The sequence below is a fragment of the Lepisosteus oculatus genome, chromosome 17 (genome assembly GCF_040954835.1).
Source record: "Lepisosteus oculatus isolate fLepOcu1 chromosome 17, fLepOcu1.hap2, whole genome shotgun sequence".
Taxonomy (NCBI): Eukaryota; Metazoa; Chordata; class Actinopteri; order Semionotiformes; family Lepisosteidae; genus Lepisosteus; species Lepisosteus oculatus.
In genome coordinates, this window is record NC_090712.1 from 16,075,804 (window position 1) to 16,090,233 (window position 14,430).

A 14,430-nucleotide genomic window follows, 5' to 3' on the forward strand; every position below is an offset into this window, starting at 1 on the left:
AACTAAATAAACTTCTTCCGAATATCCGAATTAATAAGAACTACTTGCGCATCACAGCACACTAACACAAGGAACAGCATTGGTTTTTATTGCCTACCGTGACGCCAGCTGTTTTACTGTAGCAATGCTGTTTCCCCCTGCCACCTACAGTATGTTAGCGGCTCTAAGGTATTGTGTTGTTACGAGCGGCTGAAAGAATGGTTAGTCCCCAACCATCAGCTCACGCAGTGCTGACCCTGCACGCAGTACGCGGGAGGCGACAGAGGCAAACTTTTTAAAAACCGTGGATTTACTGAAATGCGTAGCGCGTATGGATGACTGTGGGTGTGTGTATGAGAGAGAGAGAGAATTGGAGGGAGAGTGAGTGAGAGAGCAAGCGAGAAAATGATAAAAGAGAGAGATCACACTTCAAGAGAGAAGGAAAAAGATCACCGTGTGCAACAAACCGCGAGTTCGAGTGTTGAGAGCTATGCTTCTGCCATTGTACTGTTCATGAGAAATCATTTGACCTGGGACTTGATGACAAGACTATGAATACGGAGGGTTTTAAACCACCAGAGTGAAGCAGCGGTGGATGTGTGTTGGATTTAAAGGGCTCTGAAATTATTTGCAAGGCACCTTAACTTACAGGTTCTTAAGTGAACAAATTGTAGGCTTTAAGTAAAGAGATTTTTTTCCGTTTTAATATTACCTGCAATTTCGCGAAATCAGACCCAGTCGACTGCATATACAGTGTATGAAACTACTGTTTCTTTTTTTCAAGAGAAGGTGAGAACGCTCCGAAGCGCGAGTGTAATCAAAGTCGGCACTTCTGAGCAGGAGAGTGAAAAACCTGCACCGACTGTTCTTCGCTGCCAAGAAAAAATTGGATCAGTGAACCTCCGTTCGTTTCATCTGGCTTATTATTTCCAGTCGCCTTTTCTGAACAAGTCTTCGGAGCTGTAGCAACGGAGAACCTGAACATGACTGAGAAACTCGGAGCAGTCCAAACACCAGGTACTTATTTATTAAGTCCCACCTGAATACATTTTACAAATAAACACTAGCAAAAACTTCTATCATTTCTTGGCACACGTATCAGACTTTATATGCCCTTAATTATAATCTAGGCTGCCAAGAGTCTGAACAACTTTTAATCTTCCCGTAGGATTTATTAACAAACTTATCTCTCTATAGCCTATTCATGATTTAGATAAGTAAAGCAGTTATGTCCCTTGAAACGGTTTTTTTTTAGAAATACGACTCACGCAATAACACGTTTTCCCAATCATTGTACGCTAAAGTTAAACGATGAATTAATGTCACTGTATAAAATCGCATATTAATTTCAAATGTTAATGCCAGTAAAGAGGCACACTGGAAAAACTGATGATTTTTTTGTGCAGTATCTTTTATTTTTTCCTTGCGCTGATATCTTTTCAGACACGAAGATGAATATTAGAGGAGTATTTGAGGAGATCTCCCAGTCCCGGCCGTCTTTGCAAAACGTCCTGCTGGCGTCCTTGACGTTGCTGGCGGTCCTGCACTTTTCAAAAAGGTTCCAGCGCTGGAAATACGCACACCGGCCTGGGCGGTCAGGTCCACCGGGCCCTTTTCCGTGGCCAGTCATCGGGAACGCCGCTCAGGTTGGGGACGCCCCTCATCTCTATTTCGCACGAATGGTAAGGAAATACGGGCACGTTTTTCAGATCAAGCTTGGCTCACGCACCGTTGTCGTTCTGAACGGAGAAGAGGCTATCAAGCAGGCGCTCATCAAGCAAGGTGCAGATTTCGCCGGCAGACCCGACTTCACGTCTTTCAAAATAGTGTCGAACGGCAAGAGCCTGGCTTTCGGCCGCTATGGGGACGGGTGGAAAGTTCACAGAAAGATCGCCCAATCCACCATCAGGGCGTTCTCCACCAGCAATCCTCAAACCAAAACAGCGTTCAAACAGCACGTCGTCGTGGAGATCAGGGAAATGCTACACTACTTTCTGAGAAAAAGCAAGGAGGAAAAGTATTTCCAGCCAGGGAGATTTTTGACCGTGGCCACCGCCAATGTAATGAGCGCAGTGTGTTTTGGAAAAAGGTACAGCTATGACGACGCCGAGTTCCAGGCAGTGGTTGGCAGAAACGACCAGTTCACCCAAACGGTAGGAGCTGGGAGCATCGTCGACGTTATGCCTTGGCTCCAGTACTTCCCAAACCCCATTAGGACGATGTTTGGTAACTTTAAGAGACTTAATGAAGACTTTTACGCATTTATCCAAGACAAGGTCATTCAGCACCGAAGTACTATGAAGCCTGGTACCATCCGAGACATGACCGATGCTTTCATATCGGCTCTTGACAAAGGTCTGACGGGTTCGAACGGTGTTCACCTGGGGAAAGAATATGTGCCATCTACTGTAACGGACATCTTCGGCGCTAGCCAAGACACACTCTCCACAGCCCTGCAGTGGATCGTCCTGCTGCTCACAAGGTAAAGCTTCACTGCCCTGCCTTTCAGTGTCGACATTCAGACGCTGCACTACTGGTCTTACATTCTAAAGCCGTACAGGCGCAAATCCTTAATGTTATCAGAATTAAGACTTTTATGTATAATGCAAAACGTAGCAGGTTGCAGGTAAATACCTAATTTTTAGAGAAATTGAACATTTTCAACAAGTCCCGGTTTCACTGAGTGCGATCTTCATTTGCACAGAGAAACGCTCGCCCGTTTTTTATTATTACGAACTCCGGATAAAAATAGACCGTTTTATATACAACAGATGTCAACATGTGTTTAGAAAAGAAGCAATATACAGTACTGTACGTGATGGGGACAATCTAGCTTCGAAAGATTGTCTGGGATTAGTTCCTATTAGGTTTACTAATAGGCCTATTAAGCTTATTAAGTTTTGTGGGAGCAATTTCACAACACATACCTAAGAAACAGATTTTTTTTTAAAAAAAATTCTACCAAGGAACGCATTCTTTAATTTGCTGACTTTTCTAAGAATGTTACACAATCCGTGTTAAAAACCTCTGTATCGCTCTAGATGGACCTGCGTTTCCCTTTTCATCTGACTTGCTTCTGTTCTCTGGACATACTGGCAAAATGAGTTAAAGTTATTTTCACCCTATCGTTTTCTGCTGCGTAATTTATACTGTACATCACAAGAATTAGCCTCCTTTGTCTTAGGGGAGGGAAGGGAGTTTTGAGAGCACATCACATTAAATATAACCATACAGAGGTAAGGGCCCACGAGCAGATCCATTTGTGCTCCGCACTCATTCACAAACGTGACAAGCAAGAGTCTGTTTGTTGTGGGTGTGTTTTGTGGGAGGAGACGGAGGAGGAGAATATTCACTCATAATTTTCCAAGAGTTTACTTACTAAGTTGTGAGGCTTGTTCATTATACGCTGTAAATTGCATTGCTGTATCCCGGGTGGAGGTTACGCGTGCCAGCAGGTGTGTGGGTGTATGGAATTATAGCGAATTAGATGAGGACAGATATTGATACCATCTAGTTTTAGTTGTTGACTAAAGACCCGGAACACTGGTATAAAAGGCAACAGAGAAACAATTAAAGGCTAATTCCACGCTGAAAAGTAGCAAAGAGGTCACAATTCAGCTGTTAAGCCTTCTTCAGGTGTGAGGGAGAGAAGAAAGTCACCGAGATCTTAAGCAGGATAGCTATCTAATAGCTGGCACACACACACAAAAAAATGGCTGGAGTATTTACCAAGTTTCTTTTAGAATATTACGTGTATTGGGTAGCACAGTGCAGTCCTGGTTAGCACTGCTGCCTCATGCCTCTAGGGTCCTCCACTCCATTTCAGCACTGGGGTACAGACTATGTCGACTTTGATCAGTTAGTCCCCCATATGTACATCAGAGTGTATCCAAAACACAGAACAAAATGCAAAATGCCCCCCCAAAAAAGCACAGGATTCTTTCTCCCCTCACTGTAAATTTAACTCTACCCCTTTCCCTAACCATAATTTTAATCCCATCCTTAAATCCAACCGTAACCCTACCCCTGGGCTAATGGCCATTCATAGACTCCGCATGGACGATGAGGAAGCACGTGCCCTTCCTACAGAACATTAGTTACACTGCTCCATCCTGGGGAAAAGGGGAAGACCACCTGTGTGTCGTCAGTCACTCTTCTCACACTGTGCTTCTGGAAAGTGCTCCGGCTTGTTGTGACCCTTGCTAGTTGGCTCTAAGCATCTTTCTGAGAATGGTTGCATAAAATAATTGTTCTAAACTCCAAGGCAATTGTATAAGTAGCACAAGATATCTTATGATCTCACATTCTGCATTCACATGACTCCCCTTGCTCAGCATGGATTTTGCTTGAGCAGCGACGTTTTTTTTAGAAAGTTTTTTCTTAAATCTTTCATTTAAAACAAAACACAGAGTGGAAATTCCAAAAGTTGGAGCAGAAAATTCCTTGACTTCTAATGAGGGCCAATTCATATGAAAACAATGACCTAAAGGAGGAGCACACAGCTCAGATGATTCATGCATATGCAGTATATGTAATTAATATATCAATTACGGTGTGTAAACCATACCAAGTGCAGTGTTTCCAGCAGAGGGCATCAGTACTCATTACAAACAAACTAAACCTACTTTACTTGGGACTACAGACTAGAAAAGAAGGAATTCCAAATCAGAACCAGACTTGGATTATCCACATCAGAAAATAAAACAAATCGAAATGTGCAAAATAATCTTGTTTTCCCCTAAAAAATACTTTTTTTTCCTTTTAGGGGTCTGCTGTCTTGGGAATGCACACTTTCCTTTAACTTTCGCCAGCAGCTACCTTACCTCAATACTCATTGCAGAAGAACTGGTGACATGGCACAGCTATCCCTACTCTAAGCTTGCCTCCCTGGGGATGAATAAAGTATTTTGAATTGGATTCTTCGATTTTCGCACTGTCATGAGTTCCTGATGCCTCTTTCCTTTCTGGCGGCCCACTCTTATAAATTGCACAATCACTTCTTCTTCTGGCGGGCTTTCCCCATTTCCCAGCGAACATGATTACATTCATTGCGACGTGAACAGGTCAGTTAGAGACAGCTTCCCAAAGGGAGGCTGATGTAATTTCTCGGTCCTGGTCGGTGTTTCACTGGTCGTTTGCACCTTCCTGTTCCCTAGGTTCCAGGGGATACAGATGCGCCTGCAGCAGGAAGTGGACAACGTCGTTGGCAGGAGCCGCCTACCTTCCATCGAGGACCAGGCCAGTTTGCCCTATGTCATGGCGTTTATTTACGAAGCGATGCGGTTTAGCAGTTTTGTGCCAGTCACTATCCCTCATTCCACAACCACCGACACCTCCATAATGGGGTACCACATTCCCAAAGACACGGTGATCTTTGTCAGTCAGTGGTCGGTCAACCACGATCCGCAGAAGTGGCCTGACCCTGAGGCCTTTGATCCCCTGAGGTTCCTGGATGAAACTGGAGCCCTAAATAAAGACAAGACAAGTAGTGTTTTGGTCTTTTCTCTGGGCAAAAGGAGGTGCATTGGGGAAGATCTCTCCAAAATGCATCTCTTCCTCTACACTTCACTCCTGGCACATCAGTGCAACTTTAAGGCAAATCCAAATGAACCAGAGAAACTGGATTACACTTACGGCTTAACCCTTAAGCCGACACCTTTTTCCATCCACGTGACGCACAGGGACACTATGGAGTTACTAGATTCCTATGTCAAGGAGTTGCAGAAATCAGAAAGCAGCGCATAAATGACAGAACAAAAAAATGTACAGTAAATGCAATTTTTAATGATGAAGGTTCCGAAAAATACTGAAGTAGATCTTGCTTTGTACATTTGTGCCACCAGCGTTTCATCAATGAATCTGTAGACTCAGGTGAAACTGAATTATCTTGCCTTTTAATTATAGAGGGCTCCAGAGCTATAGCAATTTAATATATTTTTTTTTTTGTCAGCTAAACAATGTTCTGATGTGAGTGAATATACAGGTTTCAATAGTGAGCAAAGAGCAGAAAAGGGATAAAATTGACCAGTTAACTATCTAGCTGTGATTCATGCCGAGAGCAGATGATTTTAATGAATGGGTTCGGTGATGTTGACATCACACACATGAAAGTACCATGCAGTCCTGGTGAGAAAAATACCGTCTTTTGATGCTTTTTTATGTATTCACTTGCCAAGACAATGCGCTGATTTGCTTTACTTTGCACATAAGTTTATCCTCATGGATAAAAACGACCTCATTTTAACTCTTCTTTTACTCATATCAACAACATATTAAGGTACATTCCATACTAAAAGAATAAAGATGCTAGAAGAACTGAATTAAGTTTTGCACATTATACAGAATGTTTAAATTCAGTGCAGCGTATTGCCTTTCACAGTATTTTCATTTATTCTTGTGCTTTTTTGTGCATTACCAGCAGATGAAGTTTCAGGTCTCTAGTGTTAGATGCAGCAACAAGAGATTTGCATGCTGTATTGTACGACTACTCAAGTGAAATTAGAAAACTTCTACAGTTTGTTCTTTTTTATAACACTTTTATAACATTTTAAACTAAGCTAAGATAATATGTACAGGGAAGCAAGTCAGGAACTTTGTTAAAAAAACAAAAGAGTATGAAAAAGCCTGAAAGCTATTCTAATAATGTTGATTTGAAAAATGTGGAAAAGCAGAGCATCTTTGCAAAACATATTGGTTCACTCTTGCTTGATCTCTGTTATGAGCCAATATGTATACAGAAGATACACAATTCATTTGGATTATAGAACAGTAAGTTCACATTTGGCACTGTAGTCATCTAAAGTGATTTTGACTTCAAAACCTAATAATTAACCTTATTATTGCTCTTTAACCCAGTTAGCCAAAATAAAATGTTAGCCTGTATTTGTATGTCATTTTGGGCATTGAAAGACTCTCAGAATTTGAAAATGAATTATGTACTATGCACATATGCATTTATTTAAAAATAGTTTATATTTCTATATACTATCTTGTTATAAGTTGTTTATGAAACTGGACAACACCCTAAACCATTGTTCAAATGTCTTGGTTGTTAAGAAATGTATTTGTGTTTTCATCTTATTGCAATATTAGAATATTCCTGAAAACTAAAATTTGTAAAAAATGCCAATAAGCATCCAATAAATACCAGGCTGCATTAGATTTGAATTTTTATATAAATCTATGGAATTGCTTAAATCTCTAAAATCCATTAAGGTAACTCTTAATTAGCTGGCAACCATTAGATACAATACATATGGTATCTTCTCCTTTCATTGTTAAATTATCTTGCAAGGTATGCTTCACCAGTCTTCACTGGATAAATGCTTTTCAGGTTCAATAAACAAAACCTCAGGGATGAATCAACTGTACATAATTCTTGAACTTAGCCTGTTTCTGTGAACTGCTGTATAAATATACTTTATGAATTATTTTCTTGCTGTAGATTTGTATTTGATCTGTTTTATTATCAAATGTGTTATAGAATTTTGTGGAATGTGTTATAGAATCAAATTATACAGTTCATCTAGTAAAAGTACACAGATATGTTTATTAATTGTTATTTTTATTTTTTCTTAAAAGCTTAAACATTTAGAAGGCTGCTATTCTGAATCTCTTTATCCAAATCCTACTGTTAAGATCTTTAATTTAAATAGCACAGCACAGTTCTAAATTTGATCATATCATATACTTAAAATATATAATATATTTAGAGAAACTAAAGAGTTGCTTAAGGTCATTAGACTATATCATGGAACAGCACAGTTTTTAACCTTTTAAATCAACAAGATTTAGTTTTGTATTTTTTAATTGTTTTGTATATTTTTGTATTTTTTAAGGGATGTTTTTTTTTAAATATGCATGATATTCATAGTCGTATTCACTTATCATGCTACTTGTCTAAGGCATTAAATAAAGATGATGAAGGAAATTCCAATCTCTGGAACATACGAGCGTATCTGTTTTCTCTGTGGAAATTCAATTCCAGTTCTGCAGGAACTTTTTCCTGTCTCATAGAGCATCCCTCTAGGAGGTTTTTGGCTGTTTGATTTCTTTAAATGGGAAGATAGACGACTCAGACTGCACTTTGATTTTATATCAGTAAATGATAGTGATAAAAATGATTGGTGTTCTAATCCAAATGAAAAATGACTGACCAATGTTAATCTCCAATAAGTAAATATACTGTTTAGCATGGGTATTGATACTGAAATATATGTAACAATGGATCAGAATTGAGCAGAAAGTCACTAGAACAAATCCATACACTGACAGAAGCTTACGGCTCCAATCTATGCTGAATCTTGGTCTCGTTTTGTGTGGATACCAATTTTAGCAGTACCATTCAGTTTTTCGTAAATGTCTTGAAACCAAACACCTCTACTAAAAGGGGGTTTGCAATAATTCATGAAAAACATACCGTCTATCAAGGTTTGTCTTAGCGGCAGCTGTTACTGCACACAATTGCAGAAAATTGTGCTCCCCTGGAATGCATTATGGGTAGCTTTTCCATGCAGCACAAGAACAAAAGGGAAGTGTTTGAGATAACCTTTCCTTGTGTGATGCTTTATCTTTGTCTCTTAGAACATCCTGTACTTTATCAGCAAGGCACTCACAACCAACCAGCAAGCTCTGAGTGCGTCACAAGTTTAGATAAAGAACGTTGATTGCTGATAAGTACAGAAAAGGAAAAATATTCCCAACCTTTGGATCAACAGCTACTTCAAGTGAGTAGTAAAAGTAAACCAAAGAAAACAATGTTAACACAGATCCAGTTCAGGAGAAACCGTCATGTTCAACTGTCAATATTTCACACATTTTTTTAAAGATTTTATTTATCCATATTTAGTTATTGTAATGTGGTAGACTAAAACGTGTTTCATTAATAAAGGCAGAATGATGAGGAATAATAATAAAGAATAAAAGAATCCTCTGAAAAGAAAGCACAGACTGCAAAGGACATGCAACACTGATAATTGCTGTACATGTTAATATTGTGAGAACCCTAAATAAAAATAAGACCAAAAATGCAGTAAGAGTTTAATCTGTTGTACAAATGTATTCCGCAAGTACGTCACTGACTCCAGGAGTAAATATTCATTTTGACCGATTATCGCAATAAATCCATCTTAAGAATTGAGCTAAGTAAACTACTGAGGCTGAACTATACATCTTCAAAACGTATTGAGTGATTTATTGAGAATAAGCGTCTACTGTAACTGACAATGCAACCCTGAGGGTATGAACAGCACAGTACTTGCCTGTGTTTTCCTTGTTAGGTAACAAGGCCGGCTTGCACTATATAAACAACATGGATATAAAAAAACTCTTGGTGCACATTTAAAAGCATAATTCTCTACAGAATATTTACCTCAGTCTAAAAACATGAGTGACTGTTCCACTCTCAGTGCTGGACTGCTATGAAACAAACAGAAATACAATATTATGAAATCCATTAGTCAAACTACAGCCTTACCAGTGAGAAAAATAAAAAAAGATTGAATTTCACACAGAAGCTAATTACTGCCTGAAGGGTTTAGGAAAGATCTCACAGAATTAAAAGGAAAACACCCTGCACTGATTAAACATCTCTCCCTCACAACAGCAAGCCAGACTTGGAGGGTACATTACCTAAGGCGCACTAGGTACAGAAACATGAAATGAAACCGTAACGTTCTGTGGACAGTGTGCAGAGACCTTGGGGAAGAAACAGCTTTCAAAGTTTACCACTTCATTCCTGCAATTCATAAATGTCACATGCACCTGTTTCTGTCTGTGTGATCTACCGTGCAACTCCAAAGACAAAGTCAACTTCAGCCACACCAAAAAGAAAATGAAGGAAAAACATTAACAGCTCGAATCCTTTAAATTTGGCTAGAGCAATGAAATGTGAAGGGAGTAAGTCTCGGTAAAGAACATATTTACACAGCACAATGATGAGATTAGTCCATTCTTTTTTCTGTCATTTGTGCAGCAATAGTTCCAAGAGGAAGTTTTCATTTCCATTAATGTCTACTGTTTGTATAAAAGAATACCAAGATAACCTTCAAAGTGAAACATGCTGCAGGCATCTAGCTGTTTGTCTAACACAAGCTTTTAATCAGAGGAAAGCTGAAATGTCAAGTACTGCATGACAGGTATCAGAGCCCTCCTGTCAGTGCGCACAGCTTTCACAGCGAAGGAAGCAGAGGATGTGAAGCATTACTGAAACTGTCTAGGGAGACGAACATTTGTGGAGAACTAGAAAATAAAAGCAGTGAAATAGTAAATATTTGAAATCCGCAATAAACCTCAACACTTCAGGCAAGATGGCATGGACAGGCAGAGGTATGTAAAAAACAGCTTACAAGAGAATGCGAGCTAAATGAACCAAACGGATATCATTATTATTAATAATAATAATCATCATCATTAAGCTGTACAAGCATCTCTAAGTCACACTCTTTAATTTCACTTCCTATCAAATAGCTGATCAACACCTGGCATATCATGAGCACATTTTGAAGAAATAACATGTTGTACAGAAGCTAGACCTTTTCTAATAACCTTCCCAAATTTCATTGTCTTTTTAAAGAGGATTACAGTACAGCTCAAGCACTTTTAGATATGTACTGAAAAATCAACGCAACTTCCTGCAGTGTTATTAAAATTCTTAGTGTTTTTAGATTTTGTTCTGCTGTGTTGAAAATGAGGAAATTAAAAAACAGGAATCGGTGGCAAACCCAGGAAACTTGCTCACCCAACCAAGCAGCATTTTTGAAAATATAAAAACGGCAGGTTATATAGGAAACAACCTGGAAAAAAACATTAAAATTTATTAACTTACCCACATCCACAACATAGAAATCAGCCACACTTCAAAACTGGTCATTTTAATAAATGTGATTTATTGCATAATACAGTAAAAATACCTTTAAAGTATCTAAAAGCCCTTTTATATATTAAATTGTATTATTTAATAAAATGTAAATATTTTTTATGTACATCATTTAAAAAGAATACATTCAATATGTTAATTCATTGCAATGTTCCCATATTTGAATTCATATTTAATTCTATAACGTAGTATAAAGTTTTCACAGAAACAAACCAACACAATTAACAAAGGAGAAATACGTCTTCTAGAATCACTAAGTCTCCAACACAATAATGCCTCCAGAATTAAATGCCAAAGTATCAATATTCAAGATATCCTTAAACACTGGTAATATAACTAGTGTTAAATACAAAAGCTCACAGTTTTGTGTCATTTACTGACCATAGTTTTGGAAAAAGAAAACCCTCCCTGATAGTGCCATATATATGTAGTGAAAAGATTTGCTTGCTTGTTATTGCAAGTTGTATGATTTTGTAGTTGCTGTTGGAAGCTTGGTGTGAAAACGCAGTTAAACATCCAGATGAGCTACTTCTACCTTGACACTCTGTAAAATCAAACTTGGGCGCTGAAAGGTTTTTTTTTACAAGAAACATTTCTCTCCATTACACCTTAGTTTTGATTTCAGAATCTCTTCCATCTGGAGTGACATTCATCTAGTTTTGCAAGGTTCATATCTGTGGGGATTACTGCAAACTTCAGAGCCTAGCCAGGTACAGCTATTCAAGAGCTTAAACATTCAAATCTAACCAGCTGGGTGCTTTCCAAGCAGTTTATTTTATAACTGCTTAAGGAGACGTTTTCTACATAACACATTTTATTGAACTCTTCCTATTAATGGAGAATAATGTTACTGCCTTTTAATTCACATATTGGAAAGTAAACAGCTGGTCAGTGATTGTCTACAGAATAACCCAGCAATCACCCTCTGGTATTGCGAAACTAAACCCAACCATGAAAGCAGACTAACCTATACTTTAACTGCTGTCTAGAGGTTTGCTTATCTAAAATACTTCATTTAAGATACAGTATGTATATTTAGATGGGATTGTATTTAAGACATAAATGAGACAATATTCTCCTAATACCAACTTCAAATTCACTTTTAAAAGAAAAATAAAATTCTGTCCAATGAAATAAAATTTCCATCTAAAACATTTTCACTTGAGCACAAATATTACATGATAGACAAAATCATGACATTAACCCAATATCAATTTATTTTCTGCCTGTGACTGGAAAAAAGCTGAAGAATAAATGAAGAAAATATAAAAATGTTTCTTACTATTAACTGAAGGTATTTTGGAGACCACAATTATTGAAGATGCTTGCTTGTGTTTTGTTAGAAACTTCCACCAGATATTTAAAAAAATAGAGATATAGGAACAACATAGAGAAATCTGAACATGATATTTCCAGTGCAAGGACACTATCTTCTTAGGAAACTGTGCTATGTTTCTTGGGCATGAGGTCTCAGAGGTGAGTGCTCTGCAGGATCTAAGCATTCCTTTGAGTATATTATACAAGCAGTCTTCTTCAAACCACATAACCCGTTGTGCAAGGGTGTCTGTCATTTGTTGTCAGTTTGAGATAATTACAGTCACTTTGTCTTGGCAAAGGATCACAGAGAAATACAAATGAGGAAGCACATTTCTTTTTAAAGAGCTTAATGCCATCCACACAGAAACCTGTGACAATTTATCAAACTGACTTTTCAGGTGCATTGTAGTATAATCTTGTATAAACAAAATTCAGTGATAAATCAGTGCTGCTAAATGTACTTTGATTGCCCTAAAATTAGTTGAGCATGTTCCATTAAGCCATAAAAGAAATTTCCTAACATAATCTAAGAGACTAATCCACAAAAGTCTGTACATGTCACCCCAACTCCAAATCAGTGTTAACTTTGCCCTGCAGAAGAAGAGGCAATTGGTAAGAGCTTATAAACCTAGAGAAGATATAATGGAATCCAGTTCCTTCTGGGCTTCTTTGTCCTGAAAGAAAATGAGGTAATATTTAGTTTTCTATTTTTTAATATCTATACAAAATTAAAATTTGATCATTTATTTGAGTGAGCTGTTCAGATTTTATGAGTCCAGACTACGGCCATATACTGTATATTGATCTGTGGAGTTCTTTTGGTGCACCTTCAGACACTGCTGACGAGGGGTTGAACAGGTTTAGGAACATATAAACCAGTGGATTCATAACTAGGGTCTCAAAAAGACCTATAAACTAAAACAGGGCTCATGCTACTCAAACATGTTATACACAAACAAAAACTTGCAGTTTTTTCCCCACATATCTGTGGATTTCAATTAGAGATGAATCAGAACTGAAGCACGACAAAACATACAGAGGAAAGAACAATTATCAGGATTACCAATCTTTATCACTATCATTCCAAGGTATTCTTCTGACAAAGATTAATACACTAAGAAACTGTTAGCAGTCATAAAATGACTTTTGAATGGAAAAAAAGAACTGTACAACAGACAAACTGATCTGATATAATATTTTCCTCTTACAGCTTGCGCCATGAACAGAAGACAAGTTATAAACAAGAGGAAAACATTAAGCCCATTTTATAGAACCTTCCAAACCCACTCCTCCAAAACTCAGATCTGCATGAAGCACCATAGATGACTAGAAGCAAGACAGATGCAATGAAGTTATGACATATATCTGTCTTGCTTCTAGTCATCTTATGACCTGGTGTTCCTGATGCAGTATAACTGGTGATGTGAAAACATCATGAAGAGCATGATGCAGTGTGATGATGTGTTGATCTTGGCGAAGCGTCATGACTTTTATTTTCCCAGATGGAGGCGTTGATGGACTGTGTTTGGCAGTAATGTCTTTGCAGGTCACAAAGTGCTGGCTTTGGAAATGTATTCACAGTGACATCACGTCTTGATCCTTTCACCCACTATTAGGGACTGATGACTGGGATTTGACCATCGTGACACAGGTTAGTTTGACCCTACTGATGATATGATGTTGCAGTGGTCATCCTGACTCGAGAACAACTGCAGGTTTGGACATTTGATGGGATTGTCTGAGGAGCCAATGGTGTGAAGCTACCATCTGTATGATTATAATTGAACGCCATGAAGTCAATCTCTGCTAAAAGGTTCCTGGAGCTGTAGATTGGGCACCCCTGACCAATTACCATAAATTCAGTATATTCTCATTTATAAAACAGGGTTATAAACAGGGTTAAAGTATAACACCTTTAAACATGCTGAAACAAAGAACAAACAAAGGTGAAATTCTCAGAAAAGAAAGATGTTCACTGCTGCTGAACACTCAAACTCAATAAAGACCAACGGTAGTTTTACTCCTTAGTTTATAACGTGTGAGTGAGTTTCCCTCTATGAACAGTGATGGTGATGTCACAGGTATTTTGTGAAACGCCCAGATGATTCCATTACCATCGATGAATTCACTCCGAGTTGTGAAAACCCTTTGACATCTTCTTGGAAAATGTGACTCGGCTCTTTGCTCTCCCACAGCCATACTGTACAGCTGTGGTCAGATGCATCATAGTGCAGTCAATCCAGAACATACGGGGAAGT

The 14,430-nt window shown here is 38.3% G+C and overlaps 2 protein-coding genes across 5 annotated transcripts in view; one reads left to right on the top strand and one right to left on the bottom strand.

The window, feature by feature from the left end:
• The first annotated feature begins 209 nt into the window (after window positions 1-209).
• On the top strand, window positions 210-9,010 carry cyp1b1 (cytochrome P450, family 1, subfamily B, polypeptide 1). 2 transcript variants are annotated; one of them, XM_015363312.2, is made up of 3 exons: window positions 210-996; window positions 1,423-2,461; window positions 5,136-9,010. In XM_015363312.2, exons 1-3 carry the CDS (start codon window positions 963-965, stop codon window positions 5,722-5,724), a joined length of 1,662 nt encoding a protein of 553 aa, XP_015218798.2. In that variant the 5' UTR covers window positions 210-962; the 3' UTR covers window positions 5,725-9,010. The 2 variants fall into 2 exon arrangements, with proteins under 2 accessions (XP_015218798.2, XP_006638878.3); XM_006638815.3 differs by lacking the exon at window positions 210-996 and having other exon boundaries at window positions 1,312-2,461.
• A 1,855-nt stretch (window positions 9,011-10,865) lies between these two features.
• LOC102695808 (regulator of microtubule dynamics protein 2) overlaps window positions 10,866-14,430 on the bottom strand; it is a 44,971-nt gene continuing 41,406 nt past the window's right edge. For all 3 annotated transcript variants that reach the window (XM_015363181.2, XM_015363180.2, XM_006638816.3), the window contains one exon: window positions 10,866-12,846. In XM_015363181.2, the coding sequence (XP_015218667.2) occupies window positions 12,793-12,846 (54 nt within the window). In that variant the 3' untranslated portion in view covers window positions 10,866-12,792. The remainder of the gene's footprint in view (window positions 12,847-14,430) is intronic.